Source organism: Electrophorus electricus, chromosome 20 (assembly GCF_013358815.1).
Source record: "Electrophorus electricus isolate fEleEle1 chromosome 20, fEleEle1.pri, whole genome shotgun sequence".
NCBI lineage: Eukaryota > Metazoa > Chordata > Actinopteri > Gymnotiformes > Gymnotidae > Electrophorus > Electrophorus electricus.
Genome location: NC_049554.1, coordinates 13,143,338 through 13,163,901, shown reverse-complemented (window position 1 = coordinate 13,163,901; position 20,564 = coordinate 13,143,338). Strand labels below are relative to the sequence as shown.

The following is a 20,564-nucleotide window of genomic DNA, read 5'->3' as shown; positions in this document are numbered from 1 at the left end:
ATACCTTGACCTAGATAACGAGTAACGTTGAAAGGAACGGAAAGCACCAAATGTACAAGAACCAAATTTACTTCCCAGACAAGCCATTCTCTTTCGCGTCGCACCAGGTTACCTACGGCATTTGCATTTACAAAACGACCCGTCGCGCTCAGCACGCATAAGCTGAGTTTGTGATCGGCTTTCCCTCTCCGGGAGCGGAGCGCTTGTTCCGACACACCAGCTGACCTCAGATCACTACAGAGTTTGCAAACTTGGCCTCAGCAGTGTTAATGGTGTGTGTGTGTGTGTGTGTGTGTGTGTGTGTGTGTGTCTATATATATATATATATATATATATATATGTGTGTGTGTGTGTGTCTATATATATATATATATATATGTGTGTGTGTGTGTGTGTGTGTGTGTGTGTGTGTGTGTGTGTGTGTGTGTGTCATGAAACAAACAGCGGCAGGGGAACATTCTTTCTTCCTATCCTTAATTCTTTGATACTGAATCTTTGCAAAGTTCAGAAACAAACATCAGAGCAAGAAAAATGAATGTATAAATACATCTATTCTCATCATTTCTTATATTATTTTATTAACAGCCCAAGTCCCAAAATTAAGGAAAATGTAAATAAAAATGATTGAGGTAGATTTTGACGTCCAATTACAAATGATAAAAGTATCATAATTAAGGAATTAAAATGAACAAATTATAATCACGATTTTTTAGAATAATTTTGACAGTTAGTGGCTTGCATTAAAAAAATTTGGTCCAACTATCTTGCTATTTTTACTCTGTAGGGTAATGTCAACGTGTGTTAAATCAATATGGTGCTGACTTTACATAAGTTGTGGACTGCACAAGAGCTGACCCCTTTTCACGTAATAAAAGTTTTCATTTGCCTTTAGATCACTTTCATAAAAATTTCACAATGTCCCTAATGTCCATGAGAAGAACCCCGGCTACGTCTGTCTGTACTCTGACCACGGCGGGAGTTAAATCACAGCAGATGTGGCGTCAGCACAGTAACCAGGTGACTGTGATGACGAGGCCCAAAGTGGGCGGGGCAAGTGCCGAGGAGCGGACAGCGCTGTTGCCCTTTTGGCAGTGGTCTTTGTTCTGGCCGATGCAGGCCGCGTAGGCCATGACGTGGGGGATGTAGTTCTGCTCCTGGACGCCGTGCAGCAGGTGCGCCATCGGCCCCCGGGAGAACACGGCCACATCCTCCCCTCCGTGGGTCTCCATGCGTAACGGAACCGCTGCCTGTGCCTGATAGTTGTTTTGCTCTGAGATGCAGAAAGAGAGAAAGGGTCAAAGAGAGATGGGAAACGAACCTGTTTCATTCAATTTTAAGGTTTGGTTATATCAGTGGCAAAAAGCCCCATTACACCACGCTAGGGCCCTGTGCAATAGAATAATGAAGAGAAATCCCGTGTCCTTATATATATCGGACAGACTGAATGAGAATGCCTGGGCTTCTTTCTGCATCCATCATCCTCTGCAGTGTTTGACATTTAATACTTGTCTTGGAGCAGACAGGCAATTTCAACAGCTCTGTTACGGATCATAAAGAGGCCATAAGCAGCCAGACAGCATCACCACTGCGGCTGAATTTTAACAAGTAAACACTGTTTCTACAAAGTGCGAACCAGTGCAAACTTGTTAAGAACAAGCCACCAGCAACCATTAACGGGTCCACCTCAATGCCATCTTTAGTGACTTACGATAGTCCACTGTGGAGACGTTGACCCTTGACCCGTTTACCAGCTTGAACCCTGGGCCGTTTCCATACAAAATGGCGGTGAAGGGCTTCTGGTCAACATCGCTCACCATGGGCGCCAGTCCTGCGGACAGAGAGCTGGAACTCTGAACAACACAGTGGGGGGTTAGCACAGTTACTGTGGTCTGTTCTGACTAAACACCAACCGAAGATTGAGTTCCCTCGGCGGGTGTAGCCTCCGAAGTCGAAGACGTGCGAGTGGTCGGCAGTGACCACGGTCAGGGTGTCGTGAGGGCTGGTGAGGAGGCCTGCATGACCAATGGCGCGGTCCATCTCTACAGCCTCGTGCAGGGCCTGCTTGGCCTTGCCCTCATGGTGCCCGTGGTCTATTCGGCCCCCTGGCAGAAGACGACCAGGTTAGAGCCCCATAGCCCTGCAACACCTTCCAGAACAACTTCACCAAGAATGTGCTCTTCATGATGGATTGTTCTCCCCCTGCTGGTGGCTGGTGTCTTCTGTGGATAGCCAATGACCGGGCTGGAGGATGCAGGGTTAATTTACTGCTGCTCATTTGAAAAAACATTGGGGACATAAAGGCTGAGCTAAGACCTGATTTGAAGGGGGAAAAAAGGTAAATGACCCGATATATTTAACAGAAACCAGTAAAACTGGTTTGAAATGCTGTTCAAAACTGTAATTGTATATCATTAATTCTTTTGCTTTTTGGTCTATTGGCCCAATGTCTGGCAGACGTGGTGGGTTGTTCTCACCTTCTACTAGCAGATAAAAGCCTTCTGGGTTGTTTTTGAGGATCTTAACAGCTACCTCCACCATCTCTGTGAGGGACGGATCCATGCTAGTGTTTCTCTCCAGGTCGTAAGGCAGATCTCCAGGCTCGAACAGTCCTAGGAGCAGAACGGTTCGGCATGTCAGTGTCATCAAGGGCGCTGGATACCTGCCACTAGGTGCAAATGAAAAACTCACCCATCAGGTAATCGACAGAAGAGGGATTTATAGAAAGTAGATCCTTCTTGTTCCATACGTAGTAACCCCTCTATTGACCAAAAATAAGTGATTTCACTCTTGTGCAATTTCTCAGTGTTCGTATTTTGTTCATTTTACAATGACAAAGTGCATTTCTAGGCATCCAGAGATCATCAGATTCAACACAGGACAGCCAGTGAACAACGGCTCATAAAAACAGCAAAACTGTGATGAAATTTGTAATTCAAAAGCATACATAGGCACTTCCAAAGCAGAGAATTTGAATTAAAATACATTTTTAAAAATGCCTTATCATTTTTAAAATCGGTTTTTAATTCTCGCTTAAATGAATCCTCTTACCTTGTCCTTTGTCCTGTCTACCCACTCCTCAATCAGGTTCCTCCCATCCTTGCGTGTGCCGCGTGTGCTGGGGTACTCCACGTCTGACGTGTTCTCAGGCAGCATGTACTTCCTCCCTCCACCCATAATCACCTGTTCAGTAAGACCCAAAGGTCATCAGAAACCAGCAGTCTGAAAGCAAGAGTCAAATACAGCAGAGCAAATGGAGAACCCAAGAACTGAACACCCAGCTCCAAACTGGTGTGTCCGACCAGCCGCAACACAAGCTCGCTGGCTCTCTCACGTTGATGTTGGGGATGTTTTCCATGAGCTGCCTGGCGATGTCCTTGCAACCCGCCTGCACCGCCTCTGGGGGCATCTCTCCGTCCGAGTACCAGTCTCGGTCCACACAGTGGGCGTACGCTGCGCTGGGGGTGGCGTGGTTCACACGCGTCGTCGTGACGATCCCCACAGACTTCCCTGATAAACAAACATACATGGCCTCACTTTTCCGGACGTTTGCGGCATTCCAGAAGTGTTTAGGTCACTTTACACTTACTAACGGCACTCTGAGTGGATTACCTCGTCCAGCATAAATTCTTTTTCCTTGGATTTATCAGAATCATCAATGATGGTGCCTCTTTAACCATTATATAAGAAAACCACAATTATAATAATGATGCTGATCTGAATTGCCAAACCAAGAACAGGACTTGTGTGTTGTGTCACACTGGAGGAGTTTTGTTTTGGGGTTTTATTTGTTCAGTTGAGATAATCACCAATAAGCTGTGGGCCGACGTATCCCATTTATAAAGGCCACTTACTTGTCAGAAAAGAATGGCTTTGAATGTATTTTATTTGCTTGCGCTGACATTTCCTGGTTGCCATGGTCTGTTATATTAGTCAATGACATTCTGTTTAACTAAAACAACTTTAATGTTTTAGATTTTTTTTTTACCATATACATAATATTCAGAAAACCAATTAAAATTGGTTTCGGTGACAGTTTTCTGGTGGGTCTCATTCTCATTCTTTATATTTATGACTACATGGTTTTTATATTAGTTTCAGTTTAGTTACTGATTCATTTACAGTATTTACTGACTAGCATGCCTTAAGACTAATAACTAAAGAGTGAGCCAAGAGTTGAAGAGGACAGTGTGCTCTCCTCTTTAATGTGGAGGAAATTAATGAAAAAGATTCTGCTCAAGAACTGAATCAATATGTGCAGAAACTTGGATTTAGATTCACCCCATTAAAGTCCTCAGTCTGCAACCTGTGAAAGTTTCTCGCGTTCGAATGGCTAGCACAGATTTCACAAAGGACTGTGCAGATTCCCAGATCCTCAAATCGCACCTCCCTTTAAATACAACTCCTGACTTCACACCCCCACAGGATCCGCAGACGATCCCACGTATCTAAACTCACAGAACAAGCTGGAATCTCTCGTTCGCTGTGTGGCTTTTGATGCCTCTGGCAGGCACCTAGCTCTATGCTCAGGGTGTGGTCTTCGACTCCTGCGTCCTCTCGGCCACCTCGCCTTTACAGCGTGCCAGTAATCGTTCACTCTTGTCAACCCTCCTCTTCATTCGGGAATGAATTTCGCTCCACTGGGTCTATTTTCCCGTGTCTCTCCGCAAAGAGCTTTGGTCTTATTAAACGTGTCATTTAGTTTTATTTTCCATGTTTGAATGAGCTATTAAGGCAAGCAGCATGCTTGTCAGAGCACATTCCCTGACATTCCTTCTCCTGCTTTCTAGCTCCTCTTCCATGGCGGTTAGTCCTTTGCCTATCTACCTACCGTGTGCTTCACATATTGTTCATTCTGCAATGAGTGTGCTGCTTTCTAGCAACAGAAGATGACGAATCTGTATCTGTCGGTACATGTCCAACATTCTGAACATGCCATTGTTACCCTGCCCCTGTCAAAAAACCTTTTCTTTGCACCTGTATGATCAAATCTAGTGGTAGTTCGGGTACAGGGAAAAAAACACACCTGCGTCTTTGGCCCATTTCAGTATGGAGGTGACCTCATTGCCCTGCGTGGTGTTGCACTGACCCCGGACGGCTGCCGCGCTGACCCCCACCGTGCCCTCGTTGGCCTTCACCCCGCACAGGTACGCCGTGGCAGTACCTGCGCTGTCTGCCACCTGGGCGTCGGTGTTGTACGTCTGCGGAAACAGTCCAAATGGCGCCGTTAGGCAGTGGTACGAGGTCAATGTGCAGCAACGTACTTCACAGCTACGTTTCACAAGGAGAGCATGCTGGGATCTCAACACAAGGCTATTCAAATCCTCACCCGGAATATAAGGTCGGAAACCATTCACCAGGTGTAACGCACAAGCCGTTTGGACATAATGACCTGCACGGGAACCTCGGAATGGGGTCTTTCCGATTTGTCAGCCAGGGCCGGAAAACTCAATCCGTGTGCACCACGCTGCCACCCGGCGAGACCGCGACGGCCTTTATTTGGCCACCGCAACCATTACTCATGTCAGACTGGGACTTGAATGGAACCTCGAATGCCAGCAAAGGCACAGGAGCACAAAGGAAGGGCATGATGGGATAGCAGTGGGAAGGTGGGAACCTTGGCCAGAGCCACGTAGGGGAATTTGTCCATCTCCAGCTGAACCTCTTCTCCGTAGCACCCGTTCAACTGACCCTTCAGAATCCTCGCCGCCGTTACCGTGGGAACGCCCATACCTACACATCAAAAAAAGGTTAGTCTATGCCACCTGTCTCGCTCTCTCTATATATATATTTCTTCCTGATAGGCCTGTCTGCAAAGCTGCAGAGATCTGAGGGGCTTGACTGCAGATTGTTGTGGCATTTTGAAAATAGACTTCTTAACTTTTATGGAGTTGAAATGAGCACCTGTCTTATAAAAGCTCAACTAGACTGACACTGAGACAGAGTGGAACATGACTCATCTGACGAGAAACTGGGAGCGCCATATGGCTGTATCACTACCATCAGCCGCCTTGTACGTTTTCCGTAAAACCAAGCCATGGACATAGACGTCATTAATTTATTCCTTATTGCTTCGGTGTAAAAAAATGTTTACATTTTTATGCAAATTATGTTAAGATTTTGGAACTGAAGAGAAAAATGCCAAAATAGCCTAAAGACATTGTGCCCATTCTGGTGTTATTTTGAGGAATTCTGTAATGTTAAGCCTATTAGCAAAATGACATAAAATCTGACTTATCAAATTATGAATTTCATTACGGGGGCCGGTCGATGGCAGTCCAGACCTGGTCAGAGTTAGCAAAACATCGCTGTCTGTGGACCTGCCGCCATGGCCACGAACTTTTAATGGAGACAGGAGAGACACAAATTGTGTCGTGCATAACTGAAGCGTCTTTGTCAAGGCTACCCTTCAAAGCAACGCTCACAATAATTCAGCCAGTAATTCAAACAACCATATAAATTTCAGCAACCAAGGGAAAACGCTGTGTATGTAGTTTTTGTTAGATGGACCATGGAAGCTATGCCTGGATAATAACAGCTAAACAACTAGCATATGGCTACAAACACTCCATGCTTCTTTTATCCACTGTAGTTGCTGTATAGTAATGGGGTTTCAGGGGGGGTTTTGAAGGGGTACCTGACTTAACCACTACATGCCGCTGTCATACATTAAAGTTAGTGTGGATCAGTTCGCATGCTGAAAAAGTTACCTGATTAAGCACTGTGTTGATAACCTGGCACAGTATATACTCTCTGAATACTTCATTGGCTTTAAATCTGGGAAATATGTTATTTAGGAAAAGTGGGAAAGGCGCATGGATATGCAGTGCGGGATTCACCATCTCCAAGGAAGAGGATGAGGTTTTTGGCGATGTTCCTGTTGAGGACCTGAAGAGTCAGGGCGTCCTTCAGCGTGCGCTGCGCCCACGCGTTCCAGAAAGATGGATTTTTCTCCTCTTCTGCACAACACATCGACACGTTCAACCTTCATCCATTCACATGTACACCCCACTGCTGTCTAAACAACGGGTGGCTGCCTTGAAAATTCGAAGCCCTTAAGTTACAGGGGAGGCTTGTGTTCCAAAGACAGAAAAGGAACAGCTGTCTCCCAAGGTTCATTTCCAAATAAGGTATTATGTCACATGTGTCAAAACACCCGATGTCATAACCACTAAAATCCAGTGTTACCAAAGACATCAACAACAGACAGGATGTCTTTCTTACGGCACGTAAGCCTCTGGACCCGCTGTAAACATATGTGTGTGTAACTGGGCAAGTTACTGATTAGGCCGTATTAAGCCTACAGACAGCCTATTCAAGCCCATTCACAGAAATACAGAAAGGTATTTAACTCAGCATGGGCACTACATCAGTCCTAAACCTCAAAAACATATGTTTTACCATATGCAGGCTCACTTCAAAAGTTTCATGTGTTTATTTGTCGAATGCTTAGAGCTGAAGCATGTCAAGTCTGGCTTCCAGCCTGATTCATGAATCTTCCTGTCTGTTCCCAAGCCCAAGTTTATTAGTTTCAGCTGTGTCTAGGTTGCCCTAATGTTTCTGTCTGTTTATATCTACCCGTGTCTATTGTTCGTTGGGAGGTCTTGCTCTGAATTTGCCCAGCATTTCCGAGCCGTTTCTCTGCATTTCCGGACGCATCTGTTTCTGTGGTTTTTGAGTCTACTCTCGCATCCCCTATTTTGGCTCCTTTGTTTGCTCATTGGCAGACATGTTTGCCTGTTTGTTTACTTATTCTGGTATTTGTCCTGAACTTTTTTTTGCCTTTTGTTTGGATTGCCCTTTAAGCACTCTCATTAAATCAGCTGATTTTTTTAGCCTGGCTGTGCCTCGGCTTCTGCTCACCAAACCTGACAAAGCACTATTTTTCTTTATCGGGTCTCAACATTAAAAGGAATTATTAACTGTTATTAACTTACATTATCTGTAAAGCAATCTGTCTGCATTTTCTGTAAAGCAATCTTAAAGTTATTTACAGAATTTAGCAGGCACTCCTATCCAGGGAGAATTCCATATCGATATGACAGAGGACTGTGTTCGAAATCGAAAACGTGACCTTCATGTGCCTGGCAGCTAGCAGGAGAAATTATGCCCTGTGGAAGTCTACAGAACTCCATATTCTGAAATCAGGCATTTGACAAGCAAACACTCTAAAACCATTTAACATTGTCCTGGATGATGGGGGGGAATATACACTGGAATATTCTTTTAAGCTCCTGGATGTGACCACAGGAGTAACTGTGATGACGTCGGTGTAATGTGGTTTAGAACAACTCTGTGATTTTATTTTTTTTTGCAGCGTGACTCAAGACTGCTTTGTGGCTTACCGGGGAACTTGGGCTTTGCTAGGCTCCCCCACAGCAGGCAGGAGAGGAGGAGTGCGAGAGCCTTCATCAGTCTGTCGTTATACCAGCGTATCCCAGATGCCTGCCGCTGTCCCTGAGCCGGACAGCACGCTCCGAGTCTTGTGCTGAAAGGAGAGAACACGGTGTCAGGCACCCACGAAATATCCAAACGTCCATTATACTGCTGAAAATGCTTGACAAACATTCATTTTATACAAAGACATTCTAACCCACAGGTCTATGTATAATAATAAGCGTGCAATAAATGATTTCCCCTTGGGGATGTTATGAATGTCAGTGCAAAGGTTGCAAACATTCTGTCCCAAATTGAGACTTGAACCGCATCTATATTCTAATAGTTATCTTGCTGAACTAAAGGTCACCCAACACAGTGAAGCTTGGACGCTGAAGACACCAGCATTGAAGAAGGGGGAAAAAAGGCATTTGACCCGAACGATGAACTCGGACATTTCAAAAACGACACTTGGTGCAAGAATGATGTGTTCCTGTTTTCATTTCTTGGGTCAGGCACCAGGCCGAGCTTGTAATCGATAAGTAAAAGCAGAACCCTCCAGCTCGGCGGGTGCAACGCGTTAAGACTCACTTTCCTCCCTTTTACTCAAGGTCAGTTTAATGAGATTGAGTGCCACTGCACAGGACAGTTTAATAGGCATGACAAAGCTGATTAACTGGACACCTCTCTCTCTCTCACACACACACACACACCATTTAAAAGCGCTTTCACTTACAGTAGCATAAATCTCACCTCGTTTTGGAGTTTTAAAATCATGCTAATCTACAGACCACAAATATTTCACAAATAATTCCCTGATGCTCCTGCGTTTAGCGATTCAGACGTCCAGAATGTGCCACTCACGTAGCACAACGCGTCCGTCTTTCGTGAGCCATATATTGTACGCACTCGTCAGACTGGTACCTTCCTCCCTCACCGCAGAAGCTTGAATCCATCCATCTAACCAGCACGAGGTGCTCAGGGGAACTCAGAGAGCGCGGCAGAACCGTCCCTTTCTTCAGAAGTGCAGAGGGGCACCCACAGGAAGCAGCCTGGATGCCAGCCGGCAGGTGAAGTAGCACAGCAGTGCCAGCACACAGAGCACCAGTGCACCCGAGAGGATGCCCATCGCGTACAGCCACACTTCTTCTCGGTTCATGGTGTCAGCAAACAGGCGCGTCCACGTCCGAGTCCGGACAGATTAAAACAAACACGCGAGCAATTCCACTTCCACAAAAGAAAAGGCAGCGTGTCCGCACCAAAAATGTGCTCTCTGAGACTCACTGTCCCTCTGGGGATGTGTGTGTGTGTGTGTGTGTGTGTGTGTGTGTGTGTGTGTGTGTGTGTGTGTGTGTGTTTGTTTGAGACAAGGAGGATTAGGCGTAATGCTGGCTGATTGGAACACACCTAGTTGTGCCTCCATGTTAGAGAAGACTATAAACGACTGGCTCTTATCAAAGTCTCCCAACAGTCAACCAGTCTGTGTGCTGGTGGCTACTAATAGACTCGTGCGTTCTCCCCTGCTGTGCACGTTGGAGCCGTGTGCCTTTCTGGTGTCGCCCCTCACCGTCGTGCTGTTATAGGCAAGGTCAACGGAATTCCTTTCCCACAGGTAGCATGTTACAAATGGAATCAGCTGGAGATTATTTCCGCTTTACCTGCCGCTAGCTACAGTACCGACCATCTAGCCTTGAACCGGCCCCAACAAAATGAAGTTCATTCACTTCATCAAGGACGAAAATGGCTGAGAAAGGGGTCTTTTGTCTCCTGTGGTGCATTTAAGCAAACGTGCAAATGGGTACGTGAGAACCGTGACACTGCAGGACAGAGATAACACTTTTAGTTAGGAAGGCAATGATGAACGTCTAAACGTTTTTATTACCAAGCTTAGCCACCAATCGGATTCACAAGGACACTTCAAAGGAGAAGGAAAAGAAACACACATAGAGTGCTTCCCGTATGCATATCAAGACCTGCGCAGTTCAAAGGATTGCAATTACCGCATTACAGCTGCGTCCCGAATTACATTAGTGCTGCACCACACCAATCAACTGGACACAGAATCCATAGGACAGACGCCAGTATTGTGCCTGGAAAGCTCTTAAGAATCTAAGGCCCTGTGAAATGTGCCCATTTGCCGCAACACCAAGTCTTTCGCATTAATGCCACAAAAGGCCTACATGCGTGATGGCGCGCATACAAACCAAGCCCCTATGGGTATGCATCTGTGACTCATCCAGTGAGACTTGGCCTGTTGTATGGGTCTGTCTAAAGAGACGTGAAGTGTGATGCTAACGAGTGCTTACGAGTGCTTATCCTTACCCTTTCAGTGCCGTAGAATCCCATCCGTGGTCACCAATAAATAAATAAATCGGTGCTTTTAACCAGTAAATGATTGTACACGCAGGCATGTAAACAACCGTCTGCGATTCGTGTTATCAGGCGAAATGACAGTGGAGAATGGCAGCATGGTAGCACCCTAAAGAATGGTCCGAAACCAAAAAAATTATTCCTGGCAATGAAATATAACTCTTGAAAGTTAATTGTCTATTAGTAGCCATGGCTGTGATAAAGTACAATCTCTATATCGCCCTCAAATATCGCTGGGCCCTGTTTTGGGGGAGGCGGGGTCCCGCTTTTGCTTCAGACCTATTTTAGTCTAATTAGTTTCATTTTAATCTAATAAATGGAATGTATTAAATGTTTTATATACAACAGCTGTTCTGAGTCATCTGCATTATTCAAATAGCTTATGAATGTGGCAGTACTTGCTGATAAAAATCGCTATATTAATTTAACGAGGCCAACTCAAATCAGTATAGTTTCTTTCAGGTACGTTTGGCCAAATTTAGCTAGGCAGGTTTTTATAGGTAATGCATTTTTAGAAATCTTAAAAGTGCACAATCCATTCGGTTCCAGCATTGCAATGACACTGGTTGTGGTTGTGTTAAAACTTTTAAGGGAGGATAGCGCTAGGATTCGCTTTTCCTAAATAGGTTTCCTAAAAGCTTTGTTTATTCACACAGAATTTACCCCTAGTTTTTAAATGCATTCGACACTTAACTCTAAATGTTACTCCTCCTGGTGATCCTTAATGTAAATCTGTTTAACATTGAACTACGTTAATTTTTGCATAGTTTGCCTTTGTATCTTTAAGTCAGCCTGCTTCTGGGAAACAAACTTTCAGAACGCGCTATGCGTATTAAATCGGACCCGAGGGTCTTTTCCCACGAACCGCCCCCGTTACGGCACACACAACACGGTTAAAAGCAAACGGAAGACGTTACGAACTTGCCTAAGAGTCGGGATGCGTAACGTGCAATAACCGGCCAACACAGAAGAGGCGCTCCTTTACGCGCGTCCAAGCACGCTGCACGGGATCAATGGGCTGCTTGTGGTCCGTAGTGCCCAAAAACGGCACGTGCCCGGAGCTCATCGGTATTCCGTGCAATGGCCAGCGCAGAGAAATAATTGCACTTTGCATTGCTGTGGACTGATTAACGTATCGCGATTTTGCCGATTTTGCGTTACTCACAGAGACAGCACATCGAACTACCGAGTAATATTCAAGCTCGGACGCACGCCTAACAGATCTGCAGCTTGTTAAGGGTCTTTACAAGTGCAACTCGAGTCACACGCTCGGGCTTACCCGTCTCACAGAAACGTGCAGAAGCGCTTAAAAAGAAACAAGCGCCGAGATGTCGGGGAAAGTGAGATGAAACGGACACTCACCGTGCGCGCAGCGTCCTTGTTAATCCAAATCTGCTACTTTTGTGGATGCAAACGACGCGAGCGTGCCACGGCGCCCTGTGCGTCCCCGATTAACGTTTTTATAGTGGTCCTTCCCTCCCCGATTAACGCTTTTATAGCCAACCTGGGGTAGAGTGTGACGCGCGACCGCAATCCTCAAAGCCCCCTTAGAAATAAATGATCATACCGCTATCTGAATCGCGAGCTCCTCCTGGTGACAGACAGCCGCGTCCGGAGTCCGCGGCAATAGATTCCCACAGCCGTGCTCTTTGAAAGGTAACGTGTCGCTGTTTGTCTTAAGCTTTTTCATTCTCTCGGTGTTTTGAGGTTTAATTATATTTCCGTGCATTCGAAAAGGTCACATCTGTCTTGTTCAGACTCTTTGAAGTCACGCCACAAGATGTCAGTGCGCGCTCGTGGACGATGAGCTCAACTCATAAGATGTCAAACGGTGTCAAGCTGTGTCCAGTTAACCTCCCACTAATTCCCCCTCCACAGTGCATCAAAACAGCGCATAATCATATTTACAAATGTTCAGACCGACTTTAATTTTATTTAACGGAGTCATTCTCACTCTTAGAGACCGCAAACAGCATTTGGGCATTTCAGTCTAACAAGTGGCCCGTAGTGATAGCAGGGGTTGGGTACTTGAAGACCTTTTTTCTACCAGTGGTACATTTCAAGACCTATCTGCAGTTTCTGGACAGCTGGACTCTTTCACAGTCCTGCAATATTAAATCATCTTAATATCAAGGGATTCACTTTGAAATACCCACAAAACCGACGTACTCCGTACGGATGTTTCTACCTCCCTGGTTCAGCGGGGCATAACTGAAACTCGCACCACTGCACACTGTTTTTGTGCTGCTCAGAAGCCACAGGATATGATCATTTATCTCACGACTTCCCTTTTTTCTGAGTGACGCCCCAACCTCTAGATAGCGTCCTGCCGTACTGTCAGTACCATAGAAAAGCACACGCGTTACTTCTAATCCATTAATACTGAATGCATCATTTCTAACATTATAAATCACGCAATTAGGCAACTAGCCTAAAATTGCATACACATCAATGTCTAAAAAGGACAATGTCCAATGTCCAATACCTTTAAGAAACGAAGCAAATATTAAGTTAGATTCGTATGTATCCGCAGACAGCTATTAAAGGTTGACTTGCACAATAAGTTACTTTCTCACTCAATCGGTAGCGCATTGTCTATTGTTTTAGAAATATTCAATACACTTGTTCGTGTGCCATGGGTCTATTGTAACTGGCGCTGATTATATGTTCCCATTTTCCATTTTTCTCGAACATTTGAATATTCTCCCGCATTGGTTCATGTGTTAACTAGGGTTAGTTGTTCACGGGAGAACATTTAAAAACCCTGCGTGTTTGGATATTTACGCGTAAATTACGCACGGCAGTGAAACGGCGCGCTGGCATCGCTTTTGTGCGAGCGCTTTTTCCGCATTAAAAGCGCCGCCCAATTCATAAGGGCTATTGGTCAGGAACAGAACAGGGCTCTTTAAAAATACTACTGGTTGAAAAGATACTATAATAAACCCATCGGAAACTCGATTAGTTAAACAAACGTGCTAACACAGCTTCTCCCAGTCGATGTAACACCAAGGATGGTCTTGTGAAGAGTGAAGAATTACCTGAGAAAGAAAACCTACATTGAGCCATGGTAAGACTTTTGTCATGTTCCTGTGTTGACCAATAAGTGTCACAACCTCCTTAATGTCAGTCTTTATTCGACTTGCAGGCTACCTTGTTTTTTTATGATGTTAGATTATTGCATTCCGTAATGTAACGTTGTCAAATATTGGATTACTTGTGTAGTACACGGTAGTCTATAACTGAGACTAGAGAGAGAGAGAGAGAGAGAGAGAGAGAGAGAGAGAGAGAGAGAGAGAGAGAGAGAGAGAGTTTATTGCCAAGAAAGCACTGTTGAATGGAACTGAGAAAGAGAGAAAAGGCTTTTCGCGCACACAAAGGTCCAAAAAGCTGTTTTAAGTTATTGAACACGCGCTGGACTACATCTAGAATCCAGTGTTGACCGAGTGACTGTGCAGCCTCAGTAAGAACACTCGGGTTAATCATTACACAGAACCAAGGGAAATAGTCGAGCTGAAGGCGATAAAGCACCATCTATCCCATGGAGGGTGCAGTTTGCATGGTAAACAAACAAACAAACATAATCGTGCTTGTAAACATGACTAGAGCTACTACTTCAATCAACCAGACCAACAGAGGAATCCATCCAGTAGCTCACTGTTCGTGTGGTGACATGCTGCAAGAGAAAATGTGTTTGACGAAAATCGTGAAATGTCGGGTCGGTGTCGTTGCCCACTGCGGGCCATCTGGGCTTCGTTCGGGTAAAGTGACAGCTGCAGCTGGAAGGGACGGGCTTTCGCGTAATGTTAAGCACCGACTTCCTAGTCGGAAGCGTTTTGTTTATGTTTGCCAGGAGTTGCCGTGGTAGACCGAAGCCACGTGCGTCAGCTGCACGGAGGCACGCGAGCCTCACAGCTGCAGAGCCTCCGTGTCGTTCAGCTCTGCAAAATCTCGTTGACGGACTCAGTATTTTAATTTTTTTCCCCCAGCTAACGTATATTGTTAGTTGAGAACGTGTGTGATTACTCATGACTGAATCTGGGGTGTAGCTTCGCAAATGTCTGTCACAGCCTTAATGCCCGAGCAAACGGGATTGAATATTAACCGAGAGTGCAAGCACGCAGAGGAGCGATCTGGGCTTCCGAGGTCAAAGTTCACAAACCTGGCCACATCCCTTGCCTCTTTATTAACAACCTTCATTATGACCCCTTCATTATGAACACTGGGAGCCCAGTGTTCAGTGCATTTGTGTGGCCCATCCGAGCCTCTTTACAGTACGGGGAATAGATTTTTCTCCTGGGATTTTGGGAATTTCTCCTGACTGGCCGTTCTTACGTAAAGTCTGGACGTTTTACAGATGAGAGAGGGGTTTATGACAGCTGGCTGACATGAAGCACATAGCTGAAACAGGAAGGAGGGCGCAGTGTAGACAGGGTCTTCCTCTGGCGTGACACAGCTGTGTGTTTCCAAGCCAGTTTGAAATTCTTCCTTCATGCTTCTTAAGCTGGAATTCACCTCTGACATGTCCTGCTTACTTCCTGCTTACCTCCTGCTCATGAGCTGCCCCGTCCCTACAGGGTGTGACATTTCTCTCCCTTTCATTCGGGTCTAAAGACTAAATTTTCCTAAACATTTCCATTTTAATGTTTTTACTATTATTTCTTCTTTATTTCACTTTTATTCTCAGTTCACTTCATATTTCGTACTGATGTATGCTGAATTCTTGCCGCCAGGAAGTGGTCACGTAACAGATGGCATTATGGTTCTGCTGCTTCCGGGAACTTCACTCGGCACCCAGGCATGACAGTGGTGAAGTGAAACATTTCAGCAAGATGCAAATAGTCGACCACCAAGCCACACTGTTTAACTCCCCTGACTAGATGCAGATCATTCAAATTCAAACTATGCACACAAATGCTTTTGATTTTAGAGTGCATTCCTGAAGGTTTTCATGCTGTTTAAAACATTTGAAAGAAGAAAAAGGAGCTTGAGGGGGGAGGGGGTGCCAAGTTAGCTAAAGCTATCTGTTTATATCTCCTGAACAAGAAGCCTCTGTCTTTGAAATCAGGCCAAAAACACCAATCAACAATTCTCCTGACCTGACTCATATAACCATAGGATGTGAGACCGTACTTTATTACACACACACACACACACACACACACACACACACACACACACACACACACATATTCCAGCCATCCCGGGGGAATGCTCTCGTGCCACAAATGATCGACTGGGTTCCAGGATCAGTGAGGAATTACGGATGCCATGCTTGTGGTTTGTCCTGCCCAGCTCAGCTGTAGCACAGACTCCAGGAATCCTGAAATATTGTGCGCTCCCTGTCCACTAGAGCACATCACCTCACTCAGGAGAGGCAGAGATCACACTCTCCAGTTGCAGTCTGCCCTTTTCACAACGACCTGGGACCAGTCGTCCTGAACCGTGCCCAGCCCAGCATGGTTACGGAAGGACGCTCCAGCTAAACTCAGGCCAGCGTTGAAAGTGAGACTTCATGGGGTGCTATGGGGGAACCGACCGTTGGAAAAGGGCACAGATCCGTGCATGCCGGTTGCGTCGTTCCTCCTGTAGCGGATCCCCATTCCTCCGACCTCCCCTCTCATCCCGTCAGCCCGTGTCTGCTGGAAGTGCAAGATTTAACACTTCCCTTAGGATACAGCCGGCTCCGTGTCACAACACCTCTGTTGTGCCAAGGTCCCCAGTGTTAAATGGGTGTGTTTGCGGCTCCAAGCAGTCGTGCGCATACCTAGATCTGTGTCATGGGACCCATGCCAGGATGCGCTCCTGACGCAGTGGAAACCATGCCAGCTCTTGAATGTGCAGAATATGAAGGCTTACACATCAGCAGGTAAACGCACAGGCCAGACAATTTAGCAGGTCGCTTGGCATGAGCGCAACTGGCTTTGCTCATTATTATGACCTTGGCTGCATGAATGAACTTAGACTGGAAAAAAAATGATATTAAATGTAACTGTTGCACAACTTGTAGAGCTCTTGGGATGTTTTTGTTTTGTTTTGTTTTTTTTGTTTTTTAGCAAATATCCAAACTGCCAAAATATATCCCAGTACTAGATTGCGTTTTAGCTGTATCTACTTATTGAACATTGCCATAGGTTTCCATTTCAAAAGAACATAATATAAAAATATAAAAAATTGCCATAGGTTTCCATTTCAAAAGAACATAATATAAGCTGCTGATGATTGACCATTGCATTCTCAAGTTCCACAAAGTTCCAGGGCTTCCACAAAGCTGGATACACTACGCTTTTTTTTTTGCTTTTTTTTTGCCTGTATGTCTTCTCACAACATCTCCCCTTCGTAAACAACCACATTCACCCACAAGATGACTTTTCAGGTTGTGCGAAGTTGGATGTTGCAGAATCAGCCAAATGCTTATCAGTGCTGGGCTGGGTAAAAGATAACAGCCTCGACAGCCAAGCCGTGGACTGCAGAATGGTGTTTGTTGGCAGCAGCGTTGCACAGGCCCATTCAAATCCCACTGTTTGGCACGCTCTGCGCAGTCCTGGCTGAACAGACCACAGAGGTTGGGAGAGAACCAGGGATCCTGAGATCTCAGTGTCCAGCAGTGTGCTCTACAGACGGGCAAGACACGCATCTTCACACGTGCTTATGCAACTGCTGCGTGATTGTTTACATAATGTAAATGAGAGGCTGAGGAGGCAGAAGCAGGACACAAAGTCGAGCCGTCACCGTCATGGACACGGATGTTTCTTATACACAAAAAACAAAAAAACTACACCAAACAGGAAGAACACTAAGCCATAACAAGACACGAAAATTGTAACAAGCAAATGAACTGTCTGAAACACTGCATAAGTAGGAGCAAACACTGACAAACATTGGCTACAGCACAGGGACTTAAATATACATGAAACAATGACTGTAACTAGGGACAGGTGTAACGCAAGGGTGGAGTGTGGCGCACGCACGCATGCACACAATTACAAACTGTACATGATGATATATGAATGAGTATACTGGATCAGAAAGACTAAGCATGTTTGATTTAGATTCAGCATGCAAAAATAACCAATAAACTTTTTTTTTTTTTTTTAGCAGGAAAGAAAATCATTGTTGACCAGTTTATGATGGATGCAATAATAATGCTGGTATTACACTTGTTTCCATTTCTGAAAGCCTCTGGTTGGGATATCCCAGCGAAACAAGAACCAGTGACCCATCATGTGACAGTAGCATAGAGTGGGAGGGTCCTTGTAGAGAAACTCCGCTTCTAGGCTGGATTGTCCTATGGATAGGAAAGAGTAGGCGTGGACAACTCTGGAATGCCTGCACTCTCTCTCTCTCTCTCTCTCTCTCTCTCTCTCTCTCTCTCTCTCTCTCTCATGCACACAATCACACCCTTGTACCCACACACTGTTGTTCAGGTTTTCTCCCCTTCCGTTGTTTTGCCGCAGGCGTCTGCCCTGTGCAGACTCCACCCACACTCGCTGGGGGAAAGTTCAGCCCACAGGGTGACTTTGTTTACATGGCCGGGCACGGAGCTGCTCGCGGAGCAGATGTCCGAGCCCCGGCCACACATGCTCCCGGGAACCTCCTGTTCAGCCTCAGAGCTCTAACCCCGAGGAAGAGCTGACAGGCGATTGGGGGGGGGGGGTGTTGGTGAACGTTCCAGGCTCGGAGGAGGTGCGAGCCTGAGGGTGGGGGAGGTGAAGGAAACCCCCACCCTCACACACACACACACACACACACACACACACACACACACACACACACACACACGAGCTGAGCTCAGTTTCCTCTGCTCTGCATGGGAAACTTATCCGACGCGCCCAGGCACTTCGACATGGGTTCTCAGAGGAACCCCATTTCCAGGATCTGCTGAAACTAAAATCGCACACACCCGCGACACGAACTGACCTGTGACCGCCCGTCATCGCTATGGAAGCCCTGAGGGACTCTTTTCTCCATTTAATCTCCCAGGTGTCGTCCTACAAGCGGGCCACCTTGGACGAAGAGGACCTGTTAGACACTACCTCCGACGGAGTCAGTCCCTCCTCCACTATGCAGGTAGGAGCTCGGCCGGACCCCCCCCCCCCACGTGCGCCTCCTGAGTGTGTCTGTTAAGGCTGAGATTGAGGGCGCCCATGTGCGACCGCTACGCTGTAAACATAGGAGACTTCGGATCTGGGAGCAGTAACGCTACAACTGCTCTGAAAACGATCCCTGAGTGTCGTGAAGGAAAAGGTGCGTGCCTTTGTGTGAGTGCCGTCCAGCTGAGACTTTGCTGATTCACATGTCTGCTCTAAGACACAGCAACATTCCGAGAATTTTGTTTCTTTTCATAGATGCTGTTCTAGCATTTCCTGGCCTTTATTTTTAATTCCATTCTGTTTTATTTACATTTACATTTACATTTACGACATTTAGCTCTTATCCAGAGCGACTTACAAAAGTGCTTTGTCATTTTCTCACAGAATATCCTAGTACAGTACAGTAGGTTAGAGTCCAATATACCAATGAACTAGAATACTGTAGAATACAGGGATCAATGCTGATACCTACAAGTACAAAATATATATGGTCTATCTTAAACAATGATAAGTGCAATGTTAAACAACATAAACAATACCCTACAATAAGTATTAATTTAGTCAGTGAATATGGGAGCAGTGTCAGTTGTCCTTTAAATATTCTGCAAAAAGTTGGGTTTTCAGTCTGTGTTTGAAAACTGCAAGGGACTCGGCTGTCCGGACAGCAAGTGGGAGTTCATTCCACCAGAAAATAGTTTTATCACTTGTCTGCTGATGTGTGTAAAGTATTGATTTACAGTAAAAAAAAAAAAAAAAAAAAAAAAAAAAAACCTGTTGTGGAAAAGTGAGTTTCATTAGCTGCCTTTATAGAACAGGCTTGTTAAGTCACCATTTAACAGATGGTTTCCATACACAAAGTCCTAATGAAGTGTGACAAAGAAAGAAAATGGTGATATCTGTCATCATTTAATAAAAGATCAAATAATTGCACTTAAAAGTAGTAAATCGTATCAGGATGGAAGAGAACAGAATTAGATGGGAAAAGCTTTCTCTCTGTTGTTCTCAGCTGTGGTACAGTGGCAGGTTAGTTTTAGTTGGCGGTGCATTGTGCATTTTAATCACTTTAATACAACACGTGAGTCTACACAATAATTATGACTCATTTTAATGTAGCTTTACAGGTATCTCACCGCATGGTCAGCCAATAATCGTATAATATATGACTCCGCTGGGCAGGTGTTTGAGATGCTTGTGAAAACTAACACACCTTCGCATAAACAGATAAACAGACGGTTTGTAGTCCTGTACTGTTGTCCGGTGTTCAGAGGCAACATGTGCACGTGAGATGTGTCGTTCACGTGTATTCCTCACGTGTATACCCCACTTTACCTCTCGCCCTCTACTCGGCAACACTCGCACGTTCACGTACGTGACGTACGGGTCGGAGTTTACCGTCACGCCGCAGGGACTTAAGGGACATTTATGAGGCGCTGAAGAGGTTTTTCAAGTTGTCCTCTCTCCATTTTTTATTATATTCCTTCTTTTTGTTTCCTTCGCTGAAAACGAAAATATTTCCTCGGGCTCACTCGAGGCGTGAAGTGCCCCGAGAGGTTTTCCTCAAAACTCCCGGCTTTCCCCCTCTCCCTGGGGGCCTCTCTCTCTCACCTGCACCCTTCACCAGCCTAGAGGCTTCGGGGACTCGGAAGCCACGGGAGTGGTGGGGGGACCCTAGAATTACAGGTCAGGGGGTCAGGCTGTTAGTGGGACTCCTGAACCTCGCAGGCCCAGCGA

At 45.6% G+C, this 20,564-nt stretch overlaps 2 protein-coding genes and 1 long non-coding RNA gene across 8 annotated transcripts in view; 1 reads left to right on the top strand and 2 right to left on the bottom strand.

The window, feature by feature from the left end:
* Nucleotides 1-552: 552 nt before the first annotated feature.
* On the bottom strand, nt 553-12,234 carry alpl (alkaline phosphatase, biomineralization associated). 5 transcript variants are annotated; one of them, XM_027024494.2, is made up of 12 exons: nt 12,106-12,234; nt 8,343-8,485; nt 6,837-6,956; nt 5,615-5,730; nt 5,024-5,198; nt 3,332-3,507; nt 3,049-3,180; nt 2,689-2,758; nt 2,475-2,609; nt 1,911-2,102; nt 1,709-1,828; nt 553-1,270 (listed from the first exon to the last, which is right to left on the bottom strand). In XM_027024494.2, exons 2-12 carry the CDS (start codon nt 8,407-8,409, stop codon nt 1,002-1,004), a joined length of 1,572 nt encoding a protein of 523 aa, XP_026880295.2. In that variant the 5' UTR covers nt 8,410-8,485; nt 12,106-12,234; the 3' UTR covers nt 553-1,001. The 5 variants fall into 5 exon arrangements, with proteins under 5 accessions (XP_026880295.2, XP_035376552.1, XP_026880279.2 ...); XM_035520659.1 differs by lacking the exon at nt 12,106-12,234 and adding an exon at nt 9,283-9,584 and having other exon boundaries at nt 6,837-6,953; XM_027024478.2 differs by lacking the exon at nt 12,106-12,234 and adding an exon at nt 9,283-9,583.
* A 1,296-nt stretch (nt 12,235-13,530) lies between these two features.
* ece1 (endothelin converting enzyme 1) overlaps nt 13,531-20,564 on the top strand; it is a 20,387-nt gene continuing 13,353 nt past the window's right edge. Inside the window, exons 1-2 of one of the 2 annotated variants that reach the window (XM_027024466.2) lie at nt 13,531-13,810; nt 18,724-18,810. In XM_027024466.2, the coding sequence (XP_026880267.2) occupies nt 13,808-13,810; nt 18,724-18,810 (90 nt within the window). In that variant the 5' untranslated portion in view covers nt 13,531-13,807. Of the gene's footprint in view, nt 13,811-18,472; nt 18,811-20,564 lie in introns of those variants that run through there. The other variant, XM_027024451.2, reaches the window with a different exon arrangement.
* On the bottom strand, nt 17,475-18,746 carry LOC118240378. The gene is made up of 2 exons (XR_004775390.1): nt 18,661-18,746; nt 17,475-18,028 (listed from the first exon to the last, which is right to left on the bottom strand). It is a non-coding gene; the product is annotated as an uncharacterized LOC118240378 (long non-coding RNA).

Bases quoted from the DNA above. Each gene is read 5' to 3' on its own strand.
- alpl (XM_027024478.2), bottom strand. From the start codon at position 9,329: ATGGATTCAAGCTTCTGCGGTGAGGGAGGAAGGTACCAGTCTGACGA. The intron at 3,508-5,023 runs GTGTGTTTTTTT...TTTGTTTATCAG, and splicing joins GAAATGGGCCAAAGACGCAG to GGAAGTCTGTGGGGATCGTC. The intron at 1,829-1,910 runs GTTGGTGTTTAG...CTCTGTCCGCAG, and splicing joins CCGAGGGAACTCAATCTTCG to GACTGGCGCCCATGGTGAGC.